Below are 27942 nucleotides of genomic sequence, written 5' to 3'. Positions count from 1 at the left end.
GCACGAACCCGTATCCCCTGCATCGGCAGGCGGACTCTCAACCACTGCGCCACCAGGGAGGCCCCTGGTTTGTCTTTTTTGCTGTTTGCAAAAAGCAAACTCCACTCTAAAGCCTAGAGGGGACTTTAATGTAAAGTACATGATTTGGGGGCTCCACTGACACTAAAATGACATAAATTCAGATTAGTTTCCAATCTTTTTTTTTTTTTTTTTTTTTTTGCAATACGAGGGCCTCTCACTGTTGTGGCCTCTCCCGTTGTGGAGCACAGGCTCCGGACGTGCAGGCTCAGCGGCCATGGCTCACGGGCCCAGCCGCTCTGCGGCATGTGGGATCTTCCCGGACCGGGGCACGAACCCGTGTCCCCTGCGTCGGCAGGCGGACTCTCAACCACTGAGCCACCAGGGAAGCCCTAGTTTCCAATCTTTAACATTGCTTTTACGTGTGTAAAAACACACTCACTCCAGTAGCTTATAGCTAAGTTACCAAAACAATCCTCAAGTGTTCCACTACAAAAATTGACAATGTAGTCGCACATTAAATTGTTGAGCCACTGCATAAAGACTGCAGAATCTTACCCCTCCCCCAAATCCCTTTAAGATATGTAAGAATAGAGCAAATTTCCATCTTCCGCAAAAAAAGCTGAGCTGACCTCAGGCAGTGTGTACCCACGCCCCTCCCCCCGCCAAGCCAAGCTTTTCACGTCATTCCTCCTTAGCTCGCCTGTCTTGATAACAAACTATACCCTGTTCACCTATCAGTCGAACCCTACATGTTTCAGCCTTCGTGCAAAGCCCATTTTTTTCTTCAGACCTTCCTGTCAGAAGCCATTTGGTCACACCCCCTCAACTTTATAGACTGGGAGGTAGTCCAGAGGGCAACACAAGGTCACACAGGAAATCAGTGGCAGAGCCAGAACTAGGATTCAGATCTCCTGGGACTCAGAGTAAGGCCTTCTCCTTTATACTACCCTCCTTTACTTAATTCATCTATTATTTGAATCTAACATTATTTTTACTGGGTTTCAGGGGCTCCAGAGCATTGAATTTCACACGTTATTTTTCAAAAGTCTACCTCCTTACTCTCAGTCATCAAGAATGAGGATTAGAGTTAAATGCTCAAAGATCCTACATACTTGTGTATTTCCCCTCAACAACCACTAATATAAAAACACCAAAGAAACCAGTTCTTCAGTGTGTTTCAACACAGGCTTACAATCAAAGTCTTAAATTACAAATGTAAGCATACAACTAGGCTTTACCAAAGAGGAATGTGTTTATTTCACTTAAACTCTTAAAAATACTTTTTTGGCAGTTGTCACATAAAATGTCCTAATGTAAAAAAATTTTCATTAAAAAGAAAAGAAAAGCATGAAAAAACAGACCCAAAATGTTAAGATTTTATTTACAAAGCTTCTTTGTTGTACAGAAAGTAAAAATGCTGTTACAATCTCAGTGTAACTGGCAGCCACGGACCGTTGACTCACCAATCACAGCTATCCACGCTACAGCAAGACTCTTACACGAAAACCTAACAATGCTTACAATTTTGTTGGGGTGAAGTCCCCAAGCTTGGTGGTGGATTTCCAAGAGGGACTAAATGGAGGAAGGCGGAATGTCACAGGAACTATTCTTTGGCTCTTTGGGTGGGTGGGTGTCCTGGGGTTTGTATCACAGCTACTTTTTTTTTTTTTTTTTTTAAACAGCTACCAAATCCACGTGAGCAGTCCAACCAATACCGAACAGTTCTTTTTTTGCAGGTTATTTGGGGTCTTAATCATCTTCTCCTTCATCATCTGTTTCTCTCTTCCTCTTTTCACCTTTCCCGCTTTCTTCCTCTTCTGTACAATAATAAAAATTCATTTTGAGACAACTGGAAAGGCATTTTCTTTGCCTAATTATTGCTAACAGAGGTAACAACACTGAATTTTTTAACGGTTGGGAGATAAGAAATGATGTGAAAGCTTGGTCAAACGATAGGTTGTTAATTAAGAAGTTTTAGTTCTAAGCAGCATAAATAGTAGCCGCGGAACCAAGAAGGGTAAAATGCACAGCAGCATCTCAAATCACAGCAAAGTTAACTCAGTTTTCTCAAGTTCAGTTGCTGTCTAACCAAATGTTTATTTTTCTTACACTTGTTGGTCACCAAAATCAGACATTAGCAGTTATTAAAATAAATAGCAAGGACTCCGGAGCTCCTTAAGCCTATTTCCTCATTTGTAAAATGGGGACAATGGCACTGACTCCATAGGGTTATTCTGAGGATTAAATGAAATAGCACGAAGTATTTAGCCTAGAACTTGGCAAGACTCAAAAACTGTTGCACGTTTATATTAACTAACAAGAGATTTCTCAGACTCCTTAAGCATTTGAGACACAGAGACCTACACATTGTTCTGTTTTTTCAACTAGTAAAAACTCACTGCTACTTTAATGAAATTAGCTAAATCTGCACTCAATTGTGTTCCAAAAAGCTCCCTGAAGGCAGAGACCAGGTCCTAATCAATGCTGTATCCAAAGTAATTTTAGTCCTGTGACTTGCACAGAGAAGATGCTGCTGAGAAAGTATGAACCAACAGAAAGCACAGCAACCAACCCAGTACTCTGAAACTTACACAAGTGTTAGAATCTACTTTCTAATAAATAAACAGATGTTTCACTGGTTTTGGTTGTGGTGGGGAAAGGAGTAACACCAATAAAACTAGAAAGGTGCTATTTATCTACCCTGCAAAGATTACAATCCAATTAAGATTTTTTTTTAATGAAAAAATTCCAAACACAGAAATCTCATGCCTAACAGTAACACAAACAATGGGGTCTAAAGACACAACATGTGGGGACTGAGGCCGGGGCTGCCTATCCTCATACAGGCACTACTAACTGCTGTAGAGCAGGTGGGTGAACCAGTACACACACACTAATGGGAGTTTACAAGTGCTTCTGAAGACCACCAGGGCCAAAGGCATTTTATTTTCTTCTCAGTGATTTCAAATTCTAAATTAATGGACATTTCCCTTGATCTTTAACTGACAGGGACCAAAAATGCATGCATTAACCCACCTTCATCCTCATCCTCATCTTCATCATCATCATCTTCATCTTCATCAACTTCTCCATCATGTCCAAATTCTTCTTCCTAAAGAATGGTAAATAGCGTATCATTATTAGATTAATTCTGCCAAGTTAAGAAGTACGAAGAAAAACAAGAATTGTCAATTAAATTTAACAGTTCGTTCAAAGAGAAAACTGTAACGTTACTTTTATCTACTTTAATATAGTGAGAACTACTGGTTTTTCTTAAATTAATGAGCTTAATTAAAAATTGCTTTTCAGAAGTAAGCATTAATTGAAGACTAATTAAAGACATCTTTAATTAGTATACAACTTACAATGGATAACTACAGAAATAATTTTAAAAACTTCAAAGCAGGTTGGACAAAGACTTCCATATTCCCTTTCTTATAAAAAGCTCCTTTCAGAAACTTAACTTCATTAGACACCTATGAGATTATACAAATGCTCAGCCTTACGTTTGTACTACAAAAGAACTTTTTTTTTTTTTTTTTGATGATGTCTAATTTTCTTGGCCTGTATTCACAAGTCCCCTTCAGGGCCAAAGTCACTCCTTTCTCCTATCCTTCTATGGTATTCAGCTCCTCAGAGATAACTGTTATTACTGCCTGTCCCATAAATTAGACTACCTGCCTCTTTCAGAGCAGGACCACATTTTTCTTCAACTTTTCATCCTCAACCCTTTAACACAGCAGGTACATAATGCATTTACTGCATTAAGCTGGATATACAAGAAGTTCAGACTTGGTAAACATACCCTTCACTTCAATACAACAAAGGGGAGGACATCCCATCAGTTCTCAATGTTTCCAGTTTTCTCACCGTACTGAATGCTCTTGTTGCTGCCTCCCAAAGTTAAAGGGTCAAAACTTACTCTGCAGAGCCAAGCACTGCTTAGTTAGCATTCAGGAAGTATTCTATTTAGTATTTTCTAAAAGGGGGACAAGAGCTAAATTCATCAGATCACTATTAGTCTATTTACAAGTATACTAATTTCTTCAGAAGACTTTTCTTTTTTAAACAATCCACACTTTTATTTTAATTACAAATGAGAAGCAGGGTAGCAAGAAGTGCACTGACCTCCCCACTGACTTCATCTTCATCCTCCTCCCCTTCTACATCTTCGTCTTCATCTTCATCCTCTTCATCATCAAACTCTTCTTCCTCACCATCCTCATCCTCCTCCTTGTCCTCATCTTCTCCTTCTGAAAACAGTCCAAAAGGAATACATCAAATACCCTGTGTGTCTCACAAGGTACACCCATTCAGGTGGTGGGGAGCTTTGGGTTGGTCCACAGGACAAATGCTGGGCCACACCAATGTCAGGGAAAACCACGAACCACAGTCACCTCCTTTCTTGCAAGTTGCTGAGGCTCAGTCCCTTTGACCTGAGCCCCATAAAATCCAGAGGCCAGGAGTCCTGGCGGACCAAGTGTACACTACAATACTTACCGATGAAATGATACAATGCCTAGGATGTGCTTCAAAATAAGGAAGGGGAGAAGTGGGTAGGAGAGTGTGTGTGTGTAAAATAATATCAGGCGTGAACAGATCACGGCTGAAACTCAGTAATGGGAACATGAAAGTTAAAGTTAGTTTTACTGTTATTTCTACCTTTGTCTATGTCTGAAATTCTCCATAGTAAAAAGTCACACACACACACAAAAACCCAAAAAAGACCCACCAACCTCCTTCTCTGGGGTAAGGGTACCACCACCAACCAGCTGTGCAAATCAGGAACCTGGGAAACACCCATAATAACCCCATGATGGGGATGAGGGTGGGGGTAGTGGTGGTAGCCAGGCAGGCTGAAAGGCACCTGTGCCCTGTGTTTCTACTCCATTTGGTGCAGGCCTCTCATCAACTAGTTCTTACCTCTCCAGGTCCTGGAGCTCACTGTGCTCTCTCCTGCCTCCGGACCCCACATGCTCTTCCCTTTCTTTTCTGTGTGGCTAACACTGGCTCAATCTTTGAGTCTCAGTTAAACATCACTTCCTCAGGCCAACTTGCCAGACCCCCAGTCTCAGCTCCTATGCTCTCACACACCTGGTGCTTCTCCATTACCACACACTTTGCTCACTTGTGATTAGTTATTTAGTTATGATTACTTAACATTTCTCTTCTTAGTAGACAGTGAGCTCCAAGGGACAGGAACCATGTTTGTTTTTTCTTAAAACTATTTTTAGATAGTTTTAAAAGCCTGGCACATGGGAAATTCTCAAATACTTGTTGCCTGACTGATCTTGCTCTCAAGAACTGCCTTCCACTCTCCAAGGAATTTTCTTTACAGGCTCCTGCACATGGGTGGCTGCTCAACCCATTTAAGGTGGACTTAAATACGGACAACTAGACTGGTTTTTAAGAAAAACTGAGAACCAGCAATGAAGGGACTAAGTGATGTCAACATTTGGAACAAGATGAAACATCCTATTCAGCGTCCACTTTACCATCTAACATCCCATCTCTTTTTGCCTTGTCTCAAACCTGCTGCAAAACAAAACTGTAAAATTCTTCCAGAGTACTACCCCACTAATTGCAACCGAGGTGCCTGATGATGTTCTCCACTTTTCTTAACCATTTCTGTCTTATAAACTTTCATCTTTAAAGAGATATTGAAAATAATGCTTCAAATACAGTAATGTTGCAAATTCTAGCAACATCAGGAATTCCAGGAGAATAAGTTTTCTTCATGCTGATTGATGTGATCACTACTAGCTCTGCTTCCTCTAAGCCACTCAGGTGAGAAACCTTTTATCCTAAGAGTGACTCAAGAGTAAACAAGTCACTGTGCAAGGAAAGCACAAGCTGATCAGGAGGGATAGTTTGGGTAGAAAATATACAAAGATTCTTAAAGATAACAGGATGTAAAAAACCTTGGTCAAATGTCAAAAATAGGGGCTTCCCTGGTGGCGCAGTGGTTAAGAATCTGCCTGCCAACGCAGGGGACACGGGTTCGAGCCCTGGTCTGGGAGGATCCCACATGCCGCGGAGCAGCTGGGCCCGTGTGCCGCAGCTGCTGAGCCTGCGTGCCTTGATCCGTGCTCCGCAACGAGGGAGGCCACCGCAATGGGAGGCCCGCACACCGCGGCGAAGAGTGGCCCCCGCTCGCCTCGACTAGAGAGAGCCTGCGTGCAGCAACGAAGACCCAATGCAGCCAAAAATAAATAAATTTATTATTTAAAAAAGTCAAAAATAAAAAGTGTATTCTAATTCCATGTTATAGCTAGAAATTTCCTTCATTAATGAAAAATGGAAGCCAACACATAGTGCTTTCAAATCATTACCTTTTAAAACTCTATAGTCATATATCGAAGCAGGAAAGATATTTATATTTGAATGTAAAAAACATGTACCAAGTACCTACCAAGTGCTAGGCCCTGTGAATAAAGAGATAAGAAGATAATCATAGGGACTTCCCTGGTGGTCCAGTGGTTAAGAACCCGCCTTCCAATGTGGGGGACGAGGGTTCGATCCCTGGTCGGGGAACTAAGATCCCACGTGCCGTGGGACAACTAAGCCACAGCTAGAGAGCTGGCGTGCCGCAACAAAAGGTCCTGCGTGGCGCAACTAAGACCCGACGCGGCCAAATAAATTAATTTTTTAAAAAAAGAAGGTAATCATAGCATAGTTCGAAGGGACGAGAATAGCAGAGTGACAAGTGCTACGAAAGAGGTAAGCGAGGGGATGCTCTGGCACATACAAGGACCTGGGTCTCCAGCATCATAAAAATGCTTCCCGGAAGTGTTGACAAAGCCGAGTTGGTAAGGGTAAGAGGGCAGTAGCCAAGAAAGGGAAACAGCTAGGAGAAAGGCAGGAGACCTGAGGCAATGGTCCTTTTAGTAAACCATAAACCACAAGTACTTCAAAAAATGGACTGAAGCAGTCTCTGATCTCTAGGCTCCAAATTCAAGACTAATTAGCTAGCAAACCATTTTCTATTTTGATCATTTGAAGACTTCAATGCCCTAAGAGTTTCAAATTTAACAGAACGCCTACATGCATGGATATAAATTATTTTTCTCAATAGCAAGAGCATTCAGTGACTTAATCAGGACCTTTGGAAAGCAGAAATTAAGTTCACTGCACGTTGCTTTGTGCCCACTCACCTTCATCATCCTCTTCTTCATCCACACCATCCACCTCGGCATCTGAGTCAGGGGCTTCACGATCCTCTCGGTCATAGCCATCCAGGTAGGTCAGCTGGGGAAGGAGCTTGAAGACACTCTCTCGGTAGTCATTCAGGTTCGTAACCTCACAGTTAAACAGATCCAGGCTTTTCAGACATTCCAACTTTTTCTGAGGAAAAGGATCAAGAAACATACCTACTAAACCAAAGGAACATAAGCAACAAAACCCATCTCCTAAAGAGGTAAAATTCTAGGCTCTGAATTCAATTAGCTGCTACCTACTCAGCCTTGTACATAGGAAAACATTTCAAGTCCTTTGCAACCTTTATATTAGGTCACTAGATTTTTAATTAGTCCTTCCCTTCTACCTCTATCCTCTCAGAGAACTGTTTTCTTTTGGCAGTATGAATAGTCTTAAGAAATATGAATTTGAAATATTAAAACTGGATCTTTTTACAATATGAGACAAAACAGAGACTTTAACAAATTTGGTTCAAAACTAGGTTTTAATGTTTGAGTAATCAAATGACCAATAAGAACCTGCTGGGTTATCAAGCAGTCAGTCTTCAGTGCTCTGGGGTGGTAGAATAGGAAGGGGAAAAAAAAATTTTCAATCAAATCAATCAACATCAAGATCCTTGACATTTCTACTTGGGGACATAGATGGGAAACACTCGAGAACAGAACCTAGTAAAGCACAAAGTGTGGTGATGCAGATCTTTTCTGGGAAGACAGGAGTCAGTGCAAGCTGGGGGAAAAGAAGGGGGACTCAGAGTTGAAACTTCAAAAGTAGAGAAACTTTACACTCTTTTCTTCTATTTTAATTTTGGGGGGAAAGATTGACACTATTACCAGAACTTTCTGATGTAAAACTCTTCTGATTTTACCATACCTTGAAGTTTTGTTGTAATACCTCTCTGTTTGAAACCTCAGTTTCATCTATCTAAAACAGTTAAGATCTAAAAACTTGGCCCAAAAAGTTTTCTGAGCAACCAAAGCGAATAGGAAAATGTCCACGTATTCTACTCAGATCTTCATTTGTTATTACATCAGTGTACTAGTATTTCAATGCCAGGTCTATTAAGTTTTGATTAAGGGTGAATTAAGAGATTGGGAGGGCAGAGTTAGTATTACAGGCAAGTAAGGAGACAGCAACAGAAAGTGACAATAGACCCTCATAGGGAGCAGAAGAGGGGCAAACCGATAAAGAGTAAACGCAAAATGTGAAGTACTGTGAGGCCTGGTGCCTTTTAAAATAGGGGCTTGGGGGACATATGGATATACGGCTTCATAAATTTAACTTTTAATGGTTCTGAGTCAAGAGAAAAGTTTGCCATTCTCTAAAAAATTACTGAGAGGATCTCTGTATGAAGCAAGTTGCAAAAAAATAAATGTTGATGTTTAAAGACTTCGATGTTTTATTGGGAAATCTATTTCAACATTCACAAGGACCTGCGAAGAAACAAAGATGAAACAAAACCTTGTCTGCAGGACTTGAGGTATCTGTGTAGTTCTTGGGAGTTACAAAATCCTTTGAAAATCTGTGCTCTAAAGCAGGCCTTGGCAAATGACAGCTGGCTGGCCCACTCCGGCCTGCCTCCCGTAGTTGTAAACCAAGTTTTACTGGAACACAGCCACACTCACTTGTTTATGTATTATGTATGGCTTCTTTTATGCTACAAACGGCAAAGTGGAGTAGTTGTGACAGAGACTGCATGGCCTACAAAGCCTAGAAGAGCTATTATCTGGTCCTTTAAAGGAAGGGGTTGATGATCCCTGCACTCACAAATCTTCGTCCTCCTGATCAAAGAGGTTCCCACACTGGTTTTATTCTCACTGAACAGCCCTTGGGAACAAGAAGCCAAGCATGGAACACAGAACAGTGTTACAGCAACAGGCAAATGTACTCCTCAAAACACCAATGTACAGTGATCCAAGAGCTTTGTGGATCCAATAACGTGCTTATGTAAGTCACACTGAGGTCTTAAGAAAGCTGTCACACTGATCCAATAATGTGCTTATGTAAGTCACACTGAGGTCTTAAGAAAGCTGTCCCCAGCCCTTCTGATCATAGGGAGAACTGCTTTTCTGTCATGTAGCTTTCAGATTAGGTTCCCTACTGGACAGCCCGACCCCCAGAAGCCCAGGTATGACTTCTTGACAAAGAGGGAAAAAAATGCTGAAATACCACCCCAGACAACTGTAGAACGCTCTTCTCTTCACAGAAAGGTTGACTCTATACCAGCTAAGATAGAACCATGTATAATATATTTAGGCAGCTTTCCCAGAGGCTCAGTATAAATTCTTCACTCAAAGGAATGAGCCATTTACTGTTCAACATTATTTCCTAGGAATGGATGTGCAAAAATACATACAACTCCAGATCTTTAATGCTCAACAGTGCCCCAAGCCCGTTTTCTAATTCTATCAACTAGCCTAGTACACAGGGCCTCCAAGGCTTTCCTGTTTCTGCAACTCTGAATCTGTGACATTTTTTGCTACTTCTTCAGAAAGGACCCATTATGAATAATTCGGACATGCCAAACAGTATGCTAGAAAACGAAGTGAAAGCAAATAAACAACAAGAGCCCCAATAATTGTAGGACCCCAGAATTGTTTAAAGCAGTAAAATTGTGCTTAAGGCCCAAAATACACTACACCCAGATTATTCAGGATCCCAATGTAATGTGTAAATACTGCTTAAAACAACAACAACAACAACAAAAAAAAAAACCCACAACTCTACCATTTCAGAAATTTGGCCTAAAACTAATAGGCTAGCCATAATAAACATTAAACATTTTATTAACAATAATTTTGCTTGCCTTCTTAGAATTTAGAAGGGCTTTGGGGGATGGTTTGGATGGCCCAGGTCTCTTAAAAAAGGTGTCCAAGGAAGTTTGAATTGATGCCTTCTTTGTCTCTCGATTAATGTCCCTGTAGTAAGCAGAGGCATTCACAATCATTGCATTGACTGTAAGAACTGGGCTCAACGTAGACGGTGTTCAAAATGTATGTGGTTGATGAGGATGAGGATGGTGTTTTCCCCACTGAAGAATACTTTCAGAAGTCAAAATGGACCCAACATTTCCCCCCTTCACCTTCTCCTACAGTTTTATTTATCCTGAAGTTATAATGTCAGGAGACCCACTTAGCGCCCCCAGGAATCTGAATAGAAAGTTCAGGAGAATGGTAGGAGCTCAGCCTTTCCCAGACAGCCCTGGGTGTGTGGCACCGTGGCTCTGTCACTCCCTAGCCAAGTGTGTGACTCTGGACAAGGGATTCAGCCTCTCCTAAGCCTCAGCTTCCTCATGTGTAAAATGAGGGCCATGCTATTTCTATCCATTTTATAGAAATGTTGAGGATTACTAATGAGATAACATACATAAAGCGACCACTACAGTGTATGCTACATAGCAGATCCTCCAAAAATGGTACATATTGTAATAATTATTTTTCTCATACTTCATTGCCCCAGGGGATTGAGACTTCCATAGCCATCAAAGGGCCCTAATCAATCACTGACCAGGTCAGGAACAATTCCCACACAACGTTTGCTTCTGCTCTGCCTCTGAATGCTAGGACACGGACAAAAGCTTCTGATGAAACATCAAAGACGACTAAGGCTGCCAGGAGAATTAGGCAATGGCCAGTGGTTTAGCGTGGAAAGGTACTGCCCGGTGCTCTGTTCTACAGAGAAGGGGTTCCTGTGCTTACAATGACCCTAAATTGATAGCCTGTCACTAATACAAACAATAAAGGCTTAGAGTACCCCATGGGACTGGGAGACCATCAGCACTTAATTTAGTGCTCCCGTTGGAACTCCCAGCTTAGGTCAATTTGGGTATGGAATAAATTTATAGGTTAAAAAGAGAAGAACAGGTCCCAGGGGCAGTGGAAAGAATGGTGGACTTGGATTTGAATCCCTACTCGCCATTTATTCTGCAGCTGCTGAGTAATTAAACTTGGTTTCCTCATTTCTAAAAGGAGGACATTCCCTCTTCTTTGCATTACATGAGGATACAATGGGCAAATGTTAACATCCTTGAATAAAGCAAACTGCAATAAATGTTTGCTTAAACATTGGAAATGGGGATTGATTTGGAGGAAAACAGAACTAGTGAAAAAGGAGGGAGCCCAAGTATCTGAGTGAACTGGTAACAGAAAAAAAGGGGACAAAATTCATGGAGCAAAGGTGAACAACAGGCTCGCAACATTTATGAGAAATGAGCTCAATGTGGTCTACTTAATGAAACATAAAAACAAAGGGACTCGGTAAACAGTGACTAAATCTACACTGGAACAGAGCCTCAATTACTATTAGGAGGGAAAAGACCCTATAGTTTTAGCAGGAAATCCTCTTTATTAAAAGCCATAATTTAACTCTATCTTCTCTTGAAATATCAACAGCACATTCTGTACAAATGATATGAAGTGTAAATATTTTAATATATTGTGATATCAGAAAAGATAGAGATAGCAGAAGGATGCCTTATCTTCTTGGGTTCTGCTCTGCTGGATCCTGAAAGACAGCTCCTATCTGCTGTATAGCCCCTCTCCCAATTAATGTTTGCACGTTAAGTCAGATGGAAATACTGACTTTATGTATAACAGAAAAAAAAAAAAACAAAAACCCAGAAAGCTGCCACAAACTTCTCTGGGTGATACGAAACAAGTTTGAGTTCCATTAGCCTTATTAAAATAGAATTCTACTTCTATAAATAGAATGTCATATTTAGGGGAAAAAGTCATTTAACAATCTTGAAATCATAGGAATTTCCAGGTGGCAGCCAAAGAGAACAGGCTGTGGGGCTACCCCCTACACTGCATTAACCCCTGCCTCCAGAAGCTCTTTTCTGGTCACTACAAGTTCCACTAGACTGGACCCCCATTAACACAGCTTCCCAACTTACAAAGCAAAATAAGTGCATTACCTTATTTTATTCTCAGAACTCCTAAGTGAGGTAAGTTAGGCAGGGATTATTATCCTTCCTGCTTCATAAGTGAGGAAACTGAGGCCCAGAGAGAAGAAGCAATTTGCCCAAGGTCACACAGCAAGTCTATAACCCAACTGGCACTTAACTTTCCATAGCTTATCCCAGTATGTAAGACTGAGGAGAATTTGGAGGTTCCCATGCAAAACTTTAGGCAACAGTGATCCAGCTACAGCACAAGATCATGAATTAGAAGACCTAAAACTCACTGGAGCTGCCCTTGGCCTGTTCCATCTACAGATCAGATATGTCACCCAATATAAACAGCCTTTTCTGTAAAAGTATAATATAGAACAGTCTGGCCAGTCTGGGGAAACAATTTTAAGATAAATGTTTAAGGCTATAGTTAATACATGACATTTAAAAAGGACAAAAAAGAAAAGAATTCCCCTTTGAAGGAAGCTACCACAATAATAAGGGAGGGAGAACAAAGTCACAGGAACACGTATAACTAAAGAGGCCCTGATTCTTTAAAACTGGACTCTTTCTATAAGAAGTACTATAAAAAACCACAATTTTCTCAGTCAATTATTATTTCCCTCACAATAAAGAAATATGAAAATGAAAATGACCAATAAGTCCTGGTTTTCAAATTCCTGATTACTTACCAAAGGTTCCAGGGTGCTGATATCTTTCAGTTTATTTCCACTTAAGTTTAGATGTGTAAGATTTGGAAGTTTTTCTGCTAACATATCCAGACCTCCAAAGATTCTATTGTCACTGAGCTCAAGCTGTTAAGAGAAAATGCACACAGCACACAAATACACACAGAGAAACACATATCATTAAAGTGTTATAAATAACGAATACAGTTCTCAAACACCAAGATCAAATGATTGCTATTTTTTTTATTAGGGCAGGTGTGTTCATTTTGTTTGATTAAACCCAAATAAGTAGTTTACAGATCCCAGGAATACTTCTGGGAAGGAGAGACATGTTAGGATTAGAAGAGTTGTATTTTCTTAACCAGCTGCTAATTATAACAGTTTGCTGGCCCCTAACATCAGCAAATACATTTTCTAACCTAAAAAGTGGGTCAAAGCAAATGAGAATTCTTTGAGAAGTTGTAATACTCTATACCTGCCAGGAAGGGTAAATGGTCTGTGCATTCTAAGCAGCTATTCTGTGTGCCAAGCAAAGCTCACAATGCCCACTTGAAACCTAATCTGGTTCTGTTCAGTGCTGGCTCGCCATGGAGTTCTACATCTGGAAGCCACCAGGGGATGTTGCTCTGAAGGCTACAGGAATGGTACAAGCTCTTAAAGAAGCTCCATGACTTTGGAAAAAGGGACTGGGGCAACAGCTTCAGGGCTGACGAAACCAACTCCCCAGAGGACACTTCTTGCACAAACCTGGCACTAGCCTTTGTAAGAACCCACTCTAATTTCTTAGCTGCAGGTCAAGTAGCACAGCAAGTGGTATGCCAATGAAGGAACAAGCCTTCACCAAGGAATATTGGACTCTTAGAGTGAAAGAAATTGGAGCCTGGAAAAATACGATGGTTGAGAGCATCTAATTCAAACTCTTCATTTTGCAGATGAAGAAAACTAAGGCCAGACAGCTAGTTTCAATTCTCTTTTAACTGCCAACAACAATGGTAACTGTATCTAACCCTTACATAGTACTTCAGGCACTGTTCAGAGCACTAGAAATCCATGGACTCATTTGATCTCACAATCACCCTATGGGGTAGGTAGAATTATTACCCCCATTTACAGATGACAAAAATGAACTATGAAGAGACTATATAAGTGCCCACAGATCACACAGCTGTTACATCGGTGAACCTATGATTTGAAGCCAGGCAGGCTAGCTTCAATGTGCTCCCCCCTATGCTATGTACCTAGAACAGCATGACAACTTATGCAATTTAGTCTGGCATGCAATGAAATGAAGTACATGATGCAGAATACAGGAACTTTTAAAAATTTAAATATTTGTTGAAAGAATGAGTTTAAAAAACAGTAAGTCTGCTGCTTTGGTGTTATTAAGCATTTTGGAAGAGAAAAATGCAACATTTCAATACATTTTTTTCCTTCTGCTGGGACAGCCCAGTAAAACATCTAAAATTTCTCTGGGTTGGTTAGAATATCGACATATGTAGTATTCACATCCTTTCAACATGCGTATCTTAGGGAGTAGAGATAACAAGGCAATCTGCCAAGGCATTTAGTGGCATATTTATTTCGAAATGAAATCAATGTGTAAATTTAGGAAACCTGTGACATTTATACACCAAAATCTCTTGCAGAACCTGTTTCTTGTTAAAAAAAAAAAACAATCTGTGCTCTAGGGTAGGAAGAGCATCAGCTGTGAGAACACCCAATGTGCCTTTAAGTTTGGTTTACAGGTATCTCTATTCCTCCCTCTCTGACCCTACAAGGTAAGTGATTAATAAGACTTCAGAAGGATTTGACACTGATACACTGACTTTCTGAGTAAGTGTGACAGTACACAGACCACAGTAATTCAGGACAATGTACCAGGATGCCAGGAAAGCAGAACCGAACGCGGAACACACAGTAGGGGCCTGCTAGCATCAAGTTCATGTAGAAACAGGCTAAAAAGCCATCAGTGTTTTATGGGCTTATCAGAGCTTCCAATGTCACAGTAACCTATGCAAACACAAAAGGATTTACACTTGAACCTCTACAGGAAACGCCTGTCAGAAAAAGGAAGAAAAATTCACAAATGTAAACATAACACAATTCCTTCTGATAGGAGGGTCGCCCTGAAACTCATGAGGACATCCTGAGCATTTATTACCTATAAAAGGCAAATAAGTAAAAAGCACTTCTGGATTTTAATTCATGTACTTAACCAAAAAACAAGTCCCTCTCAGAATTCAAGCAAGCAAGCTACAGGAACAGCCTACCTGTCCTTTGCCTCAATTTGATTTCAGTTTTCTATGTGTATCTTTTTTAGATGAAGGTTCAACTTAAATTCCCTAATAAAGAGACTAGGTAAACAGTGGAGAATTCTGCAACACTGCCATGACCACAAACATTTTCGTATGTAATGGAAAAGATACTGGGTTAGCAAATAGGAAGATATGGGTTCTAGCTTTGGTTCCAGTACTAACCACTTCTGTGGGTGGCTTTAGGCAAATTACTGTACCTTTCTGGGTCTACTGCTGTGCCTGTAAAACAAGGCTAGAAGATCTAAGTTTCTTCCAGTTCTGACATTCTGGGGCTTTGTGACAGGGCAACGTGCAAGGACATGAAAAAAACATTTTTCCTGAGGTTTTTTTGTTTGTTGTTTTTTTTTTGGGGGGGGGTTGTTAGAAGGGATAGCGAATGGTTTATAATTAGACCAATAAAGCCCTAACAATGGGCCGTCAACTAGGATAGGGAAGTACAGCAGTCTTGTTAAAATGAACTCTTGCAGTCAATCACAACACATTTAAACTTCCTAGTCATTAAGAATTACATAATGGGTTTGAAATAACATAGACTACAAATTTGAAAGGTCTATACTTCAATTCGCCCTTAATCAACATAAAACACGAAGAATGGGAGAGATACCTGTGGTTCTTAAACCAGAGCATACTAAGAACAATACGAGTTAACATCATAGCAACAGATTCATAACAAGTAATAAATTATTTTCAAAATAATTATTCTTCATAACTACTATTTATTCAGCACCCAACATGTATTATTTCCAAACATCATAGCAATTCTGCAAGGTCAGGTGGTATTACAAGTTTACAGATGAGGAAACTGAGTCTTAGAGAGATTAAGTAACCTGAGGAAGATTTACCCATCAGGGAAATGTTAGAGCTGGAATTCAATCCCAGATCTGCCCAGTTCCAAAGGTCATATGCTTTCTGCTACACTAAATGCTTCCTTACAGATAGAATCATATATTTTTCCCTTCCGCAGCATGGTTCTCTCTTCTACTGTTAAAGAAAAAGCACTTACCTTTTTCAATTTAGGTAGTTTGGGGAGATTTGAAACTGAAATCAAGCCTACATTTATTAAACTGAGGAACTCTAAGTTCACAAATTCAGCTGTTAGGCCCTCAATTTTCCCATCATTTGATTTGCAATTGTCCAGGACAAGTTCTCGAACCTGTGGGTGACAAAGTGGGGAAGAAAAGCTTTAAAAAACATGCAGAATACAAAAAACAATGCAAAAACTTCAACCATAAATACCCACCAAACCACCCACATATAGTGGCAGCCTCAACTTAGACCTAGGTCAGTTATAAATAAATGAAAAATGATTAAGCCTTTAGTAACAATATTCTAATAGATATCAAGGGTGGAATGTCACACCATGGTACAAATAAAGATTTAAACTCTTTACTTTCCAGAGACCGAAACTACAGTTCTTACGAGATAAGTGAAGAAATGATATCCCCCTTATTCCTTTTCCCAAGTCTGTTCCGCAAGGGGCAGCTTTAACTACAAATGCGGAGTGAAGATACCCCCCCAACCCCTGCAACCCCTTTAGGCCGAGTTTTCCTCAAGGCCCAGGAGACTGACACAAGGAAAAGAGGAAAGCTTCACTTTTCCCATCAAGGTCACTAAGAGATTGTGGCTACAGGTTTCTGGACTATACATTTCTACTTTTGGTCTTATTAATCTTTACTAAGATTATTTTGACACTAGGAAAAGATCAAGATGCAAGAGGCCTTAATTCAAAACAAAGATCATTTTGTGTTACATGTAAGAAAGTATTTCTAGGGGAGAGAACTTGTTAGACATTAGGTTCCTTTTTCAGGCCACAAAATCTCCTTATGTGGAGATACTGAAATTCAGAATTCAAATCCATCCAAAGGTATCACATCTGAAGATTGTGAATACTGATTATTTAATAAAGTCTACTGTGTGAATATCTACCATGATAATCCCTACTGCCATTCTTGCTCTGTGGTTGACTCTGAAACTTGCAAGTTTTAAAGACATTTTGATAAATTTACACTGATGCAAATTAGTTTTAACTGCCAAAGGCATTCTTGCAGTGAATCTAACACGTTTAATAGCATTAATCAAGCATGTATGAGAAGGAAATGCTGATAGTTCTAAAATGAAAATAGGGGCTAGTAATATCTTCATTCTCTCATACAAAATCCAAGGATACTACTCTAGCAATTGCTAACATTTATGGAGAATTTACTCATTTTTCTTTGTACCATCATACCCTCCCCTCAGTTACAGAGAAGGAAACTGATTTAGAGAGTCAGGGACACCCATAATACCACAACTTCTTGCTCGCTTCTTCACTACTTCTCACTACTCTACTTCCTCCTCAGAAGCCTTGCTTTCAGCATGCATACAGGCCCATTATATCTTTTGCTTCTTTCTTCCCTTCCTTCCACTTTTCTCTAGCTACCTCGGACATTCTTTCCTCTTCTGATGAAAATTAGCACATCTGAAAACTTAAGGTAGACTGAGGAGAGCTGGGCTCCAGAGACAGATGCTTAGGGTTGAATTCTGGCTTTGCCACTCACAACCTGTGTGACCTTAGGCAAGTCATTTAACCTATCTGTGCCTCAGTTTCCTCATCTGTGAAGTAAAACTGTTATAGAAAGTAGTGCTTGGGGCATAGTGAATACTGAGAAAGTAACCTCTGGGAAAGGGTGCAGGAGAATGACAAAGACCTTTGCTATTTACTTTATTCCTATCTGTACTAAGTTTTCTACAAACATGTATTTCTTTTGTATTAAAAAAAAAAAAAGTAGGACTTCCCTTGGTGACACAGTGGTTGGGAACCTGCCTGCCGATGCAGGGGACACGGGTTCGATCCCTGGTCCGGGAAGATCCCACATGCCACGGAGCAACTAAGCCCATGCACCATAACTACTGAGCCTGCGTGCCACAACTACTGAAGCCCGTGCGCCTAGAGCCCGTGCCCCTCAACCAAAGAAGCCACCACAATAGTAAGCCCGCACACTGCAACAAAGAGTAGCCCCCCTTGTCGCAACTAGAGAAAGCCCAGGCGCAGCAACAAAGACCCAACACAGCCAAAAATAAATAAATAAATACATTTATTTAAAAAAAGAGTAAAACCAGCAAATCATTTAAAAAAAAAGGTCAACTGTAATCACCCACCAACTTAAGTAGTATACTGCAATACAACTAAATGTTTCTATTTGATTTGGGGGGTTTTCTATGACTATATCTGACAGAGAATCCAAAAACGTCACACAGAATGACACCAATATGCCAAAAGCCAACTAAGGAGGAATTTAGATAGCCATTTTGCCTCCCAGCCCATGGGTGTACCTCTTGGACATTTCTCTCAACTGGTAAAATTCTGCTTTAACTAGAGTCATCAAAGAGTTAGTACAAGTGTGCTGAACCAAATAGCCGAATAGGAATCAAGGAGAAATTGGTAGGGAAAAAAAGATGTTAAAGTGGTCCAAATCTGCAAATCTAACTGCTAAGTATGAAAGATAATGGAGAGGAATTGAGGTTCTGGTTTAAAGAAATGGGAACTATGTAGCTGGATGGAAATAGGAAGGAACAGCTTTGGGGATGGGGTGGGGGGGGAGAGCAGGTATATAATGAATACCACGAAGAATACCAAGTTTAAAGTTCTCATGAGAAGTCCAGGTGAAAGAGAAATCCAGGTGAAACCCCCAGGCAGCTGGACATGAGGGTCCGGAGTTCACGGGAGTTCTAGTTTTAAGTTCTGTATTTGGAAGTCATCAGGGCAGAGACAGTAGTGAAAAGATGGAATTCCTAGGAAGAGAACCAAGGATGGAACCCGGGGGATCCTGCAAAGGTGACTTGAGAGGAATCAGTAGTACCCAAAGGTGAAGCATTAGTTTCAAACACCTAGAAAGGTTTACGAAATAAGGCATAAGAAGTTACTGAGGGGGGAAAAAAAAAGGATTGAAAAAAATTAGGTAACTGTCCATCAACAAAGGACTCATTTCCAGGATACAGTGTATGATGAAAAAGGTACAAAATGTATTAAATGTTTTCATTTATGTCACATATCACACATTCACTTTCTTATATTCTTCTCAGGGAGAGAAAGTGACTGGCTGGGGGACTTTTCCATAACCTTATTTAACATTTCTATGATGAGATTAATCTATTAAAAAAATGTAAAGGTTAAAAAAAGGTCACTGCTAGGGACTTCCCTGATGGTCCAGTGACTAAGGCTCCACGCTCCCAATGCATGGAGCCCAGGTTCCATCCCTGGCCAGGGAACTAGATTCCCCATGACACAACTAAGACCTAGCAGGGTCAAATAAAGAAATAAATATTAAAAATAAAATAATTTTTAAAAAAGGTCACTACTAGCCTTGAAATTTCATCAAGCTTCATGATGGCAGGGTCATGTCTATTTTAGTTACCACCATACCCCAGTATGAGAAGGAGCTTTCACAACTGTCAAATGCAGAAAAAATGGCATTGGGGTTTGTGTCCGGATTGTAGGGGAATGAGCAGATGATGAAACAGAGGAAACCTGGGTATGAAGAGAACCTACCTTCTGATCTTAAGCATAATCACATTAATGCAAATCATATTGCTGTTTGTCACTTAATACTTTGGTTTTTTTTCAGTCTTTGTATATTTTAAATACAGCAAGATGAAACAATATTACTTAGCATATTTTCACAATTATAGATATTTTTTAATGGCTAAAAAATTAAAGTGTATGGATGCACCATAAATTACAATCCTCCCTAATGAACATGTTTCCAAGTTTATTATATATAATGCCATGCTATCTTTTTATGTGAAGTTTCTTTTGTAATAAGGATTGTTTCCTCACAATCTATTGCTAGGTGAAAAAATATATAAATGTTAGAGTCTCTGAGTTTTGAGTTCTTTATTTAAAATGGCAACCAATCCCTCAACACTTTTTTGTGACCTTTCTTGACATATGGAAATTCTAGGTATTTGCATATAGTTATCTTTTTCTTGAGGATAGTTTTTACCCTAAGTGAGGAAAAAACCAAACACCCCAAAAGAAATACTGACAAAAAAGCAGACAAGCCATAAAAATATAAATCATCAGTAAACGAAAAACTCATTCAATGACAACAAATTATAAAAGATACATATTAAAAATGAGATGTTATTCTACTCTTATTGAGGATGGGGCAGCTCTTTCATGGAGAAGAGATGGATAGGATGGGTATAGGTGCAGGTAAGTTTGTAAGTGGGAGAGTGAGAAGTCAGGGAACGCACACCTGAGACCTTTAATTTTCTCCATGAGTAGGAGGCAACAGAATATATTGGGGTGAGTACAGGGAAGGACTGGGCTGTATGGCTCAGCAGTGAAATCATGTCCCTAGACTTTTCCAGGAAGGCTAAGCACGTAGTAAAGAAATGGGCTAACCCCAGAACAAAGTTCCAGAGGCACAGTAAGAAGATGAGCCACAAACAAGCACAGAGCAGAGTGGGAAATTACTGCAGAAAGCAGAGACCAAAGGAGGGTCCACTTAGGGCTGTGCCCAAGGATGACAGGTCTGGAAAGCCTGCCATAAGCAGCCTTCTAGCCAGTCTAAAGTTCTAAACAGGACCCTGGTGAAAAGGTGTCTGCTCTCAGGCATTGTTTCAGCAGCGTTTGAGATAACTAAGCCTCCCCTCTCCCCCAATTCCTTCTTGAGGGTGAAGGGATCCAGACTGCCTTAAAAAGGAAGGCATATGGGGTGGGGGACATACAATGCCATGGCATCCCAATCTAGACCCAGAATGGGAGGTTCTAATCAAGAAAAAGCAGCCCTAGTTTTTCCTCCTTATGTCCCAAATCCTCCCAGGAGGGAAGGTTGGGCAGGCACTTGTACATTTGTGGGCACAACTCAAGGAGTTATTTGGTCCAAGGCAGAGTTACCAACCAGGTTTTCTGAGTGAAGAAAGATGGTTTAACTTTGGGGGCCAAATTCACTCTTCTTCATCCCTCATCTTCCAACTAAACTAGTTTTTTCTCAAACGTTAATTTAAGGTAAACACTTAAGAGCTAAAGACAAAAATCCAAACTGTTTCCTATTCAACTTTTGTTGATAGTTATCAGCAAAGCTGATACTCTAGTTTTTCAATGCAAATTTTGAAATATATTGCAACCAAGTTACAGGGATTGGGGCTAGGAGCCCCATAGGAGATCAAGCAATTTTCCTTTCATCCTCTCCAACTTGTTCTCATTTCCTACTTCCCTACTCTTTTTCTTTTTTTAAATTAATTTATTTTATTTATTTTTGGCTGTTCTGGGTCTTCGTTGCTGCACGGGGGCTTTATGTAGTTGTGGTAAGCGGGGGCTACTCTTTGTTGCGGTGCGCGGGCTTCTCATTGAAGTGGCTTCTCTTGTTGCGGAGCAGGGCTCTAGGCACGTGGGCTCTAGAGCTTAGCCTCGATAGTTGTGGCGCACGGGCTTAGGTGCTCTGTGGCATGTGGGATCTTCCTGGACCAGGGCTCGAACCCGTGTCCCCTGCATTGGCAGGCGGATTCTTAACCACTGTGCCACCAGGGAAGCCCCCCCAGCTACTCTTTAAAAAGAAAAAAAGAAAATCAATTTTCCGTAACTGGTTGAGTGACCTTCCCCAATCATCAATTATAACTGTTATAAGAGGGGAAAAGAAGATAGAGGATTAAAAATCATTGAGTTATCAATTTTTTTGTTAGAAAATACATGATTATTATAGTAAGTGAAATATGTGGAAATATGTCCAAAATGTGGAAAGTAACTCCTGCCACCCTTGATAATTTCCATCTTTCTGAGTTAACCAGTCTTCAAAGTCCTTCCACCCTACTATTATTTTAAAATAATGTTTGCAAAATGGCAGTAGAATAGAACATTAGCAGTTCTCAAATGTGTCTGGATGGCAGAACTGTTGGTATGAAGGAAGGAAACACTCATACCCTACTGGTGGGGAGAACCATTCTAGAAAGCAATTTGACAGAGATTCACATTACAAAATGTTCATTTCAATACTACTTAAAACAGTAAAAAACCTTCTAACCACCTAATGGGGATGGTTAAATTATGATCTATGCAGACGTTAACAATGAGGCTGTAAAATAATAAACTGTGCCAGAGAAAGATAAAGATGTTTACTATATTTTAACAAGATATTATATGCATTAATAGCATGATCTGAGTTTAGAAAAAAACATTCTCGTGGACTATACACCAGAATGTCTAGATGGTAGGATGGGAGTGTATGAGACTTCTGGGTTTTTAAACTTTTCCTTATCTATATCTACTATTTTTTTAGCTTATCTGTATCAAATTTTTCTTCAATGAAGACTGTATTCCTTATACAAGGAAAAGAACCCAATTAGCTGCTATGCAACCAATTAAAATATCCCACGGAGCTCAAAATCACATCACAACAGACACAACAATAAATGCCAAAAGTTGGGGGAAAGGTTCTCCTCACGTTGTCTTTTTTTTCCTTTTTTCTTTTTAAGGCCGCACCATGCGGCATGTGGGATCTTAGTTCCCCAGTCAGGGATCAAACCCGTGCCCCATGCATTGGGAGTGCGAAGCGTTAACCACTGGAACGCCAGGGAAGTCCCCTCACGTTATTTATTTTAAAAATTAATTTTTTTTTTAGTAAATTGGGACTAAGGAAAGACTACTCTTATTTGTGGGATATGAAATGTCTCAGTCTAGCATACAGCCCACCAGTGTTCCACAGGGGCATTGATTGTAAACCACAGGAACTGCATGACTTTCTAACTTTGAACACAAGACTGGAACAGAGCTAACATCAAGGCTAGATACCCCTAGATTCATAGTTAATGAGGTGCCTCGTATCAGTGGCATGTTTGGCATAAAGAAAGATTAGGGCCTCACGTAAAGAACAGGTATTTTCTCCAATTCTGGAATATATCTAAATTACAAATTTAGATATAGATAATATCTATATCTTGCTACTGCATGTCTCTTCTCACATCTGACAACACCACCAATTTCTGTGGTATACATGGTATGTTCTAGTACTATACAATTTGCTCTCAGCAAAATAACTGACAATACCAATAATATTTTGTATAAAATATTTCCTATCCTTGCCTATATTTAAAAACAGTGATCACTGTTCTTTTTGAAGATTATTTTAAAATGCCATCTTAAGCCATTTTTTCCACTATGAGAACAAACCTCTGATATAAACAGGTGTTCTGGACTTAGAAAAAACTGAATTATTATAGTTATGAGTCACCCCTTAGGGAAATGAACCTATTATCTTGCTCTGTCTCATGTACTTTGGCTAAAGAACACAAGAAGTAAAGTGTTACCAGGGTCTTCTTCAAACCCCCAAATAAAATAAAAACAAAAAGGCACACTCACAATAAAAGCCCATCTGGGGATTTCCCTGGTGGCTCAGTGGTTAAGAATCCACCTGCCAATGCAGGGGACACGGGTTCGAGCCCTGGTCCAGGAAGATCCCACATGCCGCGGAGCAACTAAGCCCGTGCACCACAACTACTGAGCCCGCGTGCCACAACTACTGAAGCCCGTGTGCCTAGAGCCCGTGCTCCACAACAGGAGAAGCCACCGCAATGAGAAGCCCGCGCACTGCAACAAAGAGTAGCCTCCCCCCACAAGTAGAGAAAACCCGCGTGCAGCAAGGAAGACCCAACACAGCCAAAAATTAATTAATTAATTTTAAAAAAAAGTCAAGGGATTCCCTGGTGGCACAGTGGTTGAGAATCTGCCTGCCAATGCAGGGGACATGGGTTCGAGCCCTGGTCTGGGAAAATCCCACATGCTGCGGAGCAACTAGGCCCATGAGCCACAACTACTGAGCCTGCGCATCTGGTGCTCCGCAACGAGAGGCCGCGATAGTGAGAGGCCAGCGCACTGCGATGAAGAGTGGCCCCCGCTCGCCGCAACTAGAGAAAGCCCTCGCACAGAAACGAAGACCCAACACACCCAAAAATAAATAAATAAATTTTAAAAAGATGTGTTTTCTTAAATTAAAAAGAAGTCAATATTTTTTTAAAAGGTCATATATTAAAAAACAAAAAACAGTGGATTACAGTAGGAGAGCGCAGTCCAATACAGTAGCCACTAGTCACCTGTGGCTTTTGAATTCCTGATATGTGAATACTGCAACTGACAAACTGACCTTTCAGTGTAAGTTAAATAGCCACACGACTCTAGCCTGTTTTGGGCAAAAGGGCAAGGCTTAAGCTGATTTCTTGAAAAATTAACGCTTGCACATACATGTTTTAAAAAAGCAATATATTAGTTATTTCATATAAGAACAAATTCCACATACAACTAGCCCAGCTGTATTTCCCAGAAGGAGCAACAGTGCTCTTAGCTGAGTATTTTAAGAGTACTTTATGCACCCTCAAAGAATTCAATTTCCAGATTTTAAGGCACTTTGAAGACCCATGTGTACTTTTCTTTTGGAAAATTTAGCTAAATCTAATTCCTCCACATTCTCCTCATTTGGAACTACGCAGTAATAATTCAAACGTCTTAAATTAACAACTCCTCAAAATGAGATCACAACTCTACAAGTTTTACAGTATGAAGAAGCTTAACGGTTCAATATACTAGCACGTGGCCGACACAAAATGTCTGACTGATGGACGGAAGGGACCACTGAGGTCAAACCTCAACCTTAAAAACCCAGAGCACCGAGTCGAGACGCCTACCTCCCGAGGTCCTCCAGGGACAAGCGGGGAGGCCACGAGGTGCAGCGACCCGGCACCTCATTTGTGGAGACCTCAGGGATTCAAAACCTCATGCACAGAAGGGAATGCCGGTTGACGAGTTCCCACAAGTTAGCAACTTGTTACCCATAGCTCCCTGACTGCACGAAACGCGCCCATCGCCAGCCGAGGCTGCCCCAGGGCCAAAAGACGCCACTCACCCGAAGAAGGGGTCTGGCAGAGGCACGGCCTCCCCGCCCGGGGGCCAGGAAACATGGCCCCGCGCCCGGCCGCGGGAAGGCGCTCTAGTTCGCGGGGAGGGCCAGGGGAGAAAAGAAAGCCGATTCGTACACGTCCACCCGCCGCTCACGCACCCGCGGCGGGCGAGTGCCGGCCTGGGTCGGCGGCCCTGGAGCACGTGCGAGGGCAGAGGCCGCCCGGCCCGTGATCCCAGCCGAGGCCCGCCCGTACCCCCGACGCTCGACCGGGGCGGAGGCGGCCGCCTGGCGTTGCCCTTTTAAGAAGGGGGGAGGGAGACGGCAGCGCGCCCAAGAGATGAGTCGGCGGCGGCCGGAGCGCGCGGCTCCAGCCAGAGCGAGCCAAGCCTTGGCGAGGCGGGCACCATACAAGCCGCAGGCTCGGCCCGGGGAGCGGCGGCCCACAGCCACCGCCGGTGCGGACGGGCAGAGCTCGGCTGGCCGAGCCAGCAGGCCGGCTCACGCGGCGGAGGGAGACGAGCGCTCGCCAACATGGCGCTGTGTCGGCCTGTAGCGCGCCCCGGCTGACGCGAGGAGCCGCCGCCGCCCGCCCACACCGAGGGGCCAGCCTCTCAGGCAGGGGCCCCCGGTCTCCGCTGCGGCGGCACGGGGGAAGGGAGAAGCCGCCTACGCCACACCGGCGGCCCCGGGCCGAGCAAGGCCCGCCCTGGGAGGCCGGGACTGGGCAAGGCCCGGGGGGCAAAAAGGGAGCTAGAAAAATGCCGGAGAAAGTTTTATTTTTAGGCTTGAAAAATGGCGGGAACCGCATCCTTTTTTCAAACTTGGCCTGGGGAGGGGCGGCGGTTGCGCCACCGACGCCGCCCGAGCTCGCCCCTCCCCCGCTCCACGCGCGCCAGGCCATGCCCGCCCAAGCCCCCCAGCGCCCGAGGGGACTTCCCGTCCCCCTCAGAGGCAAAGAGCCCCCTACTCGCCCCTCGGCCCCTGCCCTAGCCGGGCCGGCGCCAACCGCGAGGCCTGGCCGGAGAAGCCCCCCCCCGCCCCGCCCGAACCCCTTCCCCGGCCGGCCCGGGGCGCGCGGAGCCCGGCCTGGCCCGCAATGGGCCCAGCCCCGGCTGGCCGCGCGGCTCCTCGGCAGGCCGGGCCTCCGCCCGGCCGCGCGTCCCGGGAGGCTGCAAACATGGCTCCCAGCGTTACACAACCCCCTCCTCCCTCCCTTGCCGCCGGCCACACGCACACGCGCTCCTCCGGGAAAGGACCCCGGCGAGTGAGGAGCTCAAAGTTTGCTTTCCCCACCCCACCGCCTTCCCCGGACGGCCGCGGGGGCCCGTGGGCGCCAAAGAGTTAATCCCCGCGCGCTCGCTCCCCCCTCCGCGTTCGCCCGCCTTCCCCGTCCGAGCCCGCGAGCTGCGCTCTTCCCCGCGCCGGGCCGGCGAACCCGCGATCGGGGCCCCGCAGGTGGCCACCATTACATGCAAGTCATCGGGGGAGAGGGCGCCCGAAGGGGGCTCTGCTTACAGCTGCCGGGGTCCGGTTCCTCAGCTCCAGGTGGATCCTCCTCTTCATGTCCATGTTTCTCTCTTCCCCCCTCTCCAAACTTAACTTTCCGCGGCGGGGGCGGAGGGGGGAGAGGCGTCCCAGCCTGCGCAGCGAGGGCCGTCAGAAGGGGTCTGCTAGCAGCAGAGGCCGGCGGCGCGGTCCCGGGTGGTGGGCGGCGTGCGGGCAGGCGAGCGGAGCCCCCGGAGCCAAGTTACTCACGGGAGCGGAGAGAAACCATGGAGGGAAAAGGGGGCTGGAGCGCAGCGCAGGTCTCACTACCGCCGCCCCCGGCCGCGGCCCCGCACTGCGCTTAAACCGGCGACGCGTCGCGGGTGGCTGCTCGGCTCGACTCGGCCCCGCGCGGCGCCGCTCGGCTCGGCGGCCGCGGTGCACCAAGGACGGGGCGGGGAGAGGCGCGGCGGGAGGGGCGGAGGCTGGGGGGAAAAAGCGCAGCCGGGTGGACGGGAGTGACTTACTCCCGCCCTCAGATCGCACGTGGGGGTGGCTGATGTAAGACCCGCCTCGGGAGCTTCCCCGCCCGCAGCTAAGCTGAGACCCCGGGGTCCCTCCTCGACGCGCTCGGAGATGGGTCTCCAGCCCGCGCTTGGACGTTTGCCGGGAGGGCTGAGGGGGGACTTTACAGCCCGGCTTCGGGGGTCCCTAAGGCCAAGTCCTTCCGCGGAGGCTCGGCCAGGCCAGCCTGACACCCGCGAAGGCGGGAGACATGTAGAGAGCGCGGGACGAGGGCTTTCGGGTTCACCTCCCGCTCCTCCGCACCGTGTGGGGCCAACAGCCCGAGCCCCGCGTCTCCTTGACCGGGTGGGGCTGGAAGTGCTGCGAGGATCCTCGTCGGGGACAGAATCGCGGCGGGCCCGCGTTCTACCGCGTGGCACCGGGTGGAGTCGGCCTTCGTGGCCGGCGGGGACACGGCAGCCCCGGCTGCTTGCCCAAGCCATAGGGGAGCCGAGCGTCCCCAAGTCCGGGAGAATCTCCCTGGGTTTTCTAACATTTAAATATAGGGTAGCGAAGGCAGCAATTAGCATCTCTAATGGGGCCTCGGAGTTTACAGAGTTTCTTCGAAGACTTTTATCTCGTTTATTTTTAAGGGCACCCCTGTGAGGTGTGTGAATTCTCGATGGTCTCCATTTCGGGGATTGGCAGGTAGCCTTTGTAATGGGCTGGCTCAGAGAGCTCCCTGAGAGACAGGGTTAGAGCACTAGGTCGGCTTTGCAGACCTCAGGGAAATAATGTAACGTTATATTCAGCTTAAAATAAGTAAATACATCACGTGTCAAATCAGATACCATCTTAATTCTAGTATGGACAAGAGGCTCCAAGATTGAGAACAATTTATGAAGAGAGAAAAACAATTCTATGCATTAACCTAAGGTTTTCTTCAAGTTAAAAAAGACTGCACTCTTCCA

At 43.4% G+C, this 27942-nt stretch overlaps 1 protein-coding gene across 2 annotated transcripts; it reads right to left on the bottom strand.

Moving 5' to 3' along the window:
• Positions 1 to 1383: 1383 nt before the first annotated feature.
• Positions 1384 to 26887, bottom strand: ANP32B (acidic nuclear phosphoprotein 32 family member B). 2 transcript variants are annotated; one of them, XM_081236782.1, is made up of 7 exons: positions 26498 to 26887; positions 16114 to 16263; positions 12799 to 12921; positions 7176 to 7365; positions 4150 to 4274; positions 3058 to 3133; positions 1384 to 1838 (listed from the first exon to the last, which is right to left on the bottom strand). In XM_081236782.1, exons 1-7 carry the CDS (start codon positions 26549 to 26551, stop codon positions 1771 to 1773), a joined length of 786 nt encoding a protein of 261 aa, XP_081092908.1. In that variant the 5' UTR covers positions 26552 to 26887; the 3' UTR covers positions 1384 to 1770. The 2 variants fall into 2 exon arrangements, 1 of the variants encoding a protein (XP_081092908.1); XR_014016043.1 differs by lacking the exons at positions 1384 to 1838; positions 3058 to 3133; positions 4150 to 4274; ... (1 more) ...; positions 12799 to 12921; positions 26498 to 26887 and adding an exon at positions 24986 to 26002 and having other exon boundaries at positions 16140 to 16263.
• Positions 26888 to 27942: the final 1055 nt, after the last annotated feature.

This window comes from Mesoplodon bidens, assembly GCF_964165515.1.
Source record: "Mesoplodon bidens genome assembly, chromosome: 6".
Lineage (NCBI taxonomy): Eukaryota > Metazoa > Chordata > Mammalia > Artiodactyla > Ziphiidae > Mesoplodon > Mesoplodon bidens.
The sequence above is the reverse complement of the archived record's forward strand: the minus strand, read 5'-3'. Positions and strand labels throughout refer to the sequence as shown.

Excerpts from the sequence above, each read along its gene's own strand:
- ANP32B (XM_081236782.1), bottom strand. The coding sequence starts at position 26,551 with ATGGACATGAAGAGGAGGATCCACCTGGAGCTGAGGAACCGGACCCCG. Across the intron at positions 16,264-26,497 it reads GGAACCGGACCCCGGCAGCT|GTTCGAGAACTTGTCCTGGA; the intron begins GTAAGCAGAGCC and ends TGTCACCCACAG. Across the intron at positions 3,134-4,149 it reads AAGATGAAGTCAGTGGGGAG|GAAGAAGAATTTGGACATGA; the intron begins GTCAGTGCACTT and ends ACCATTCTTTAG.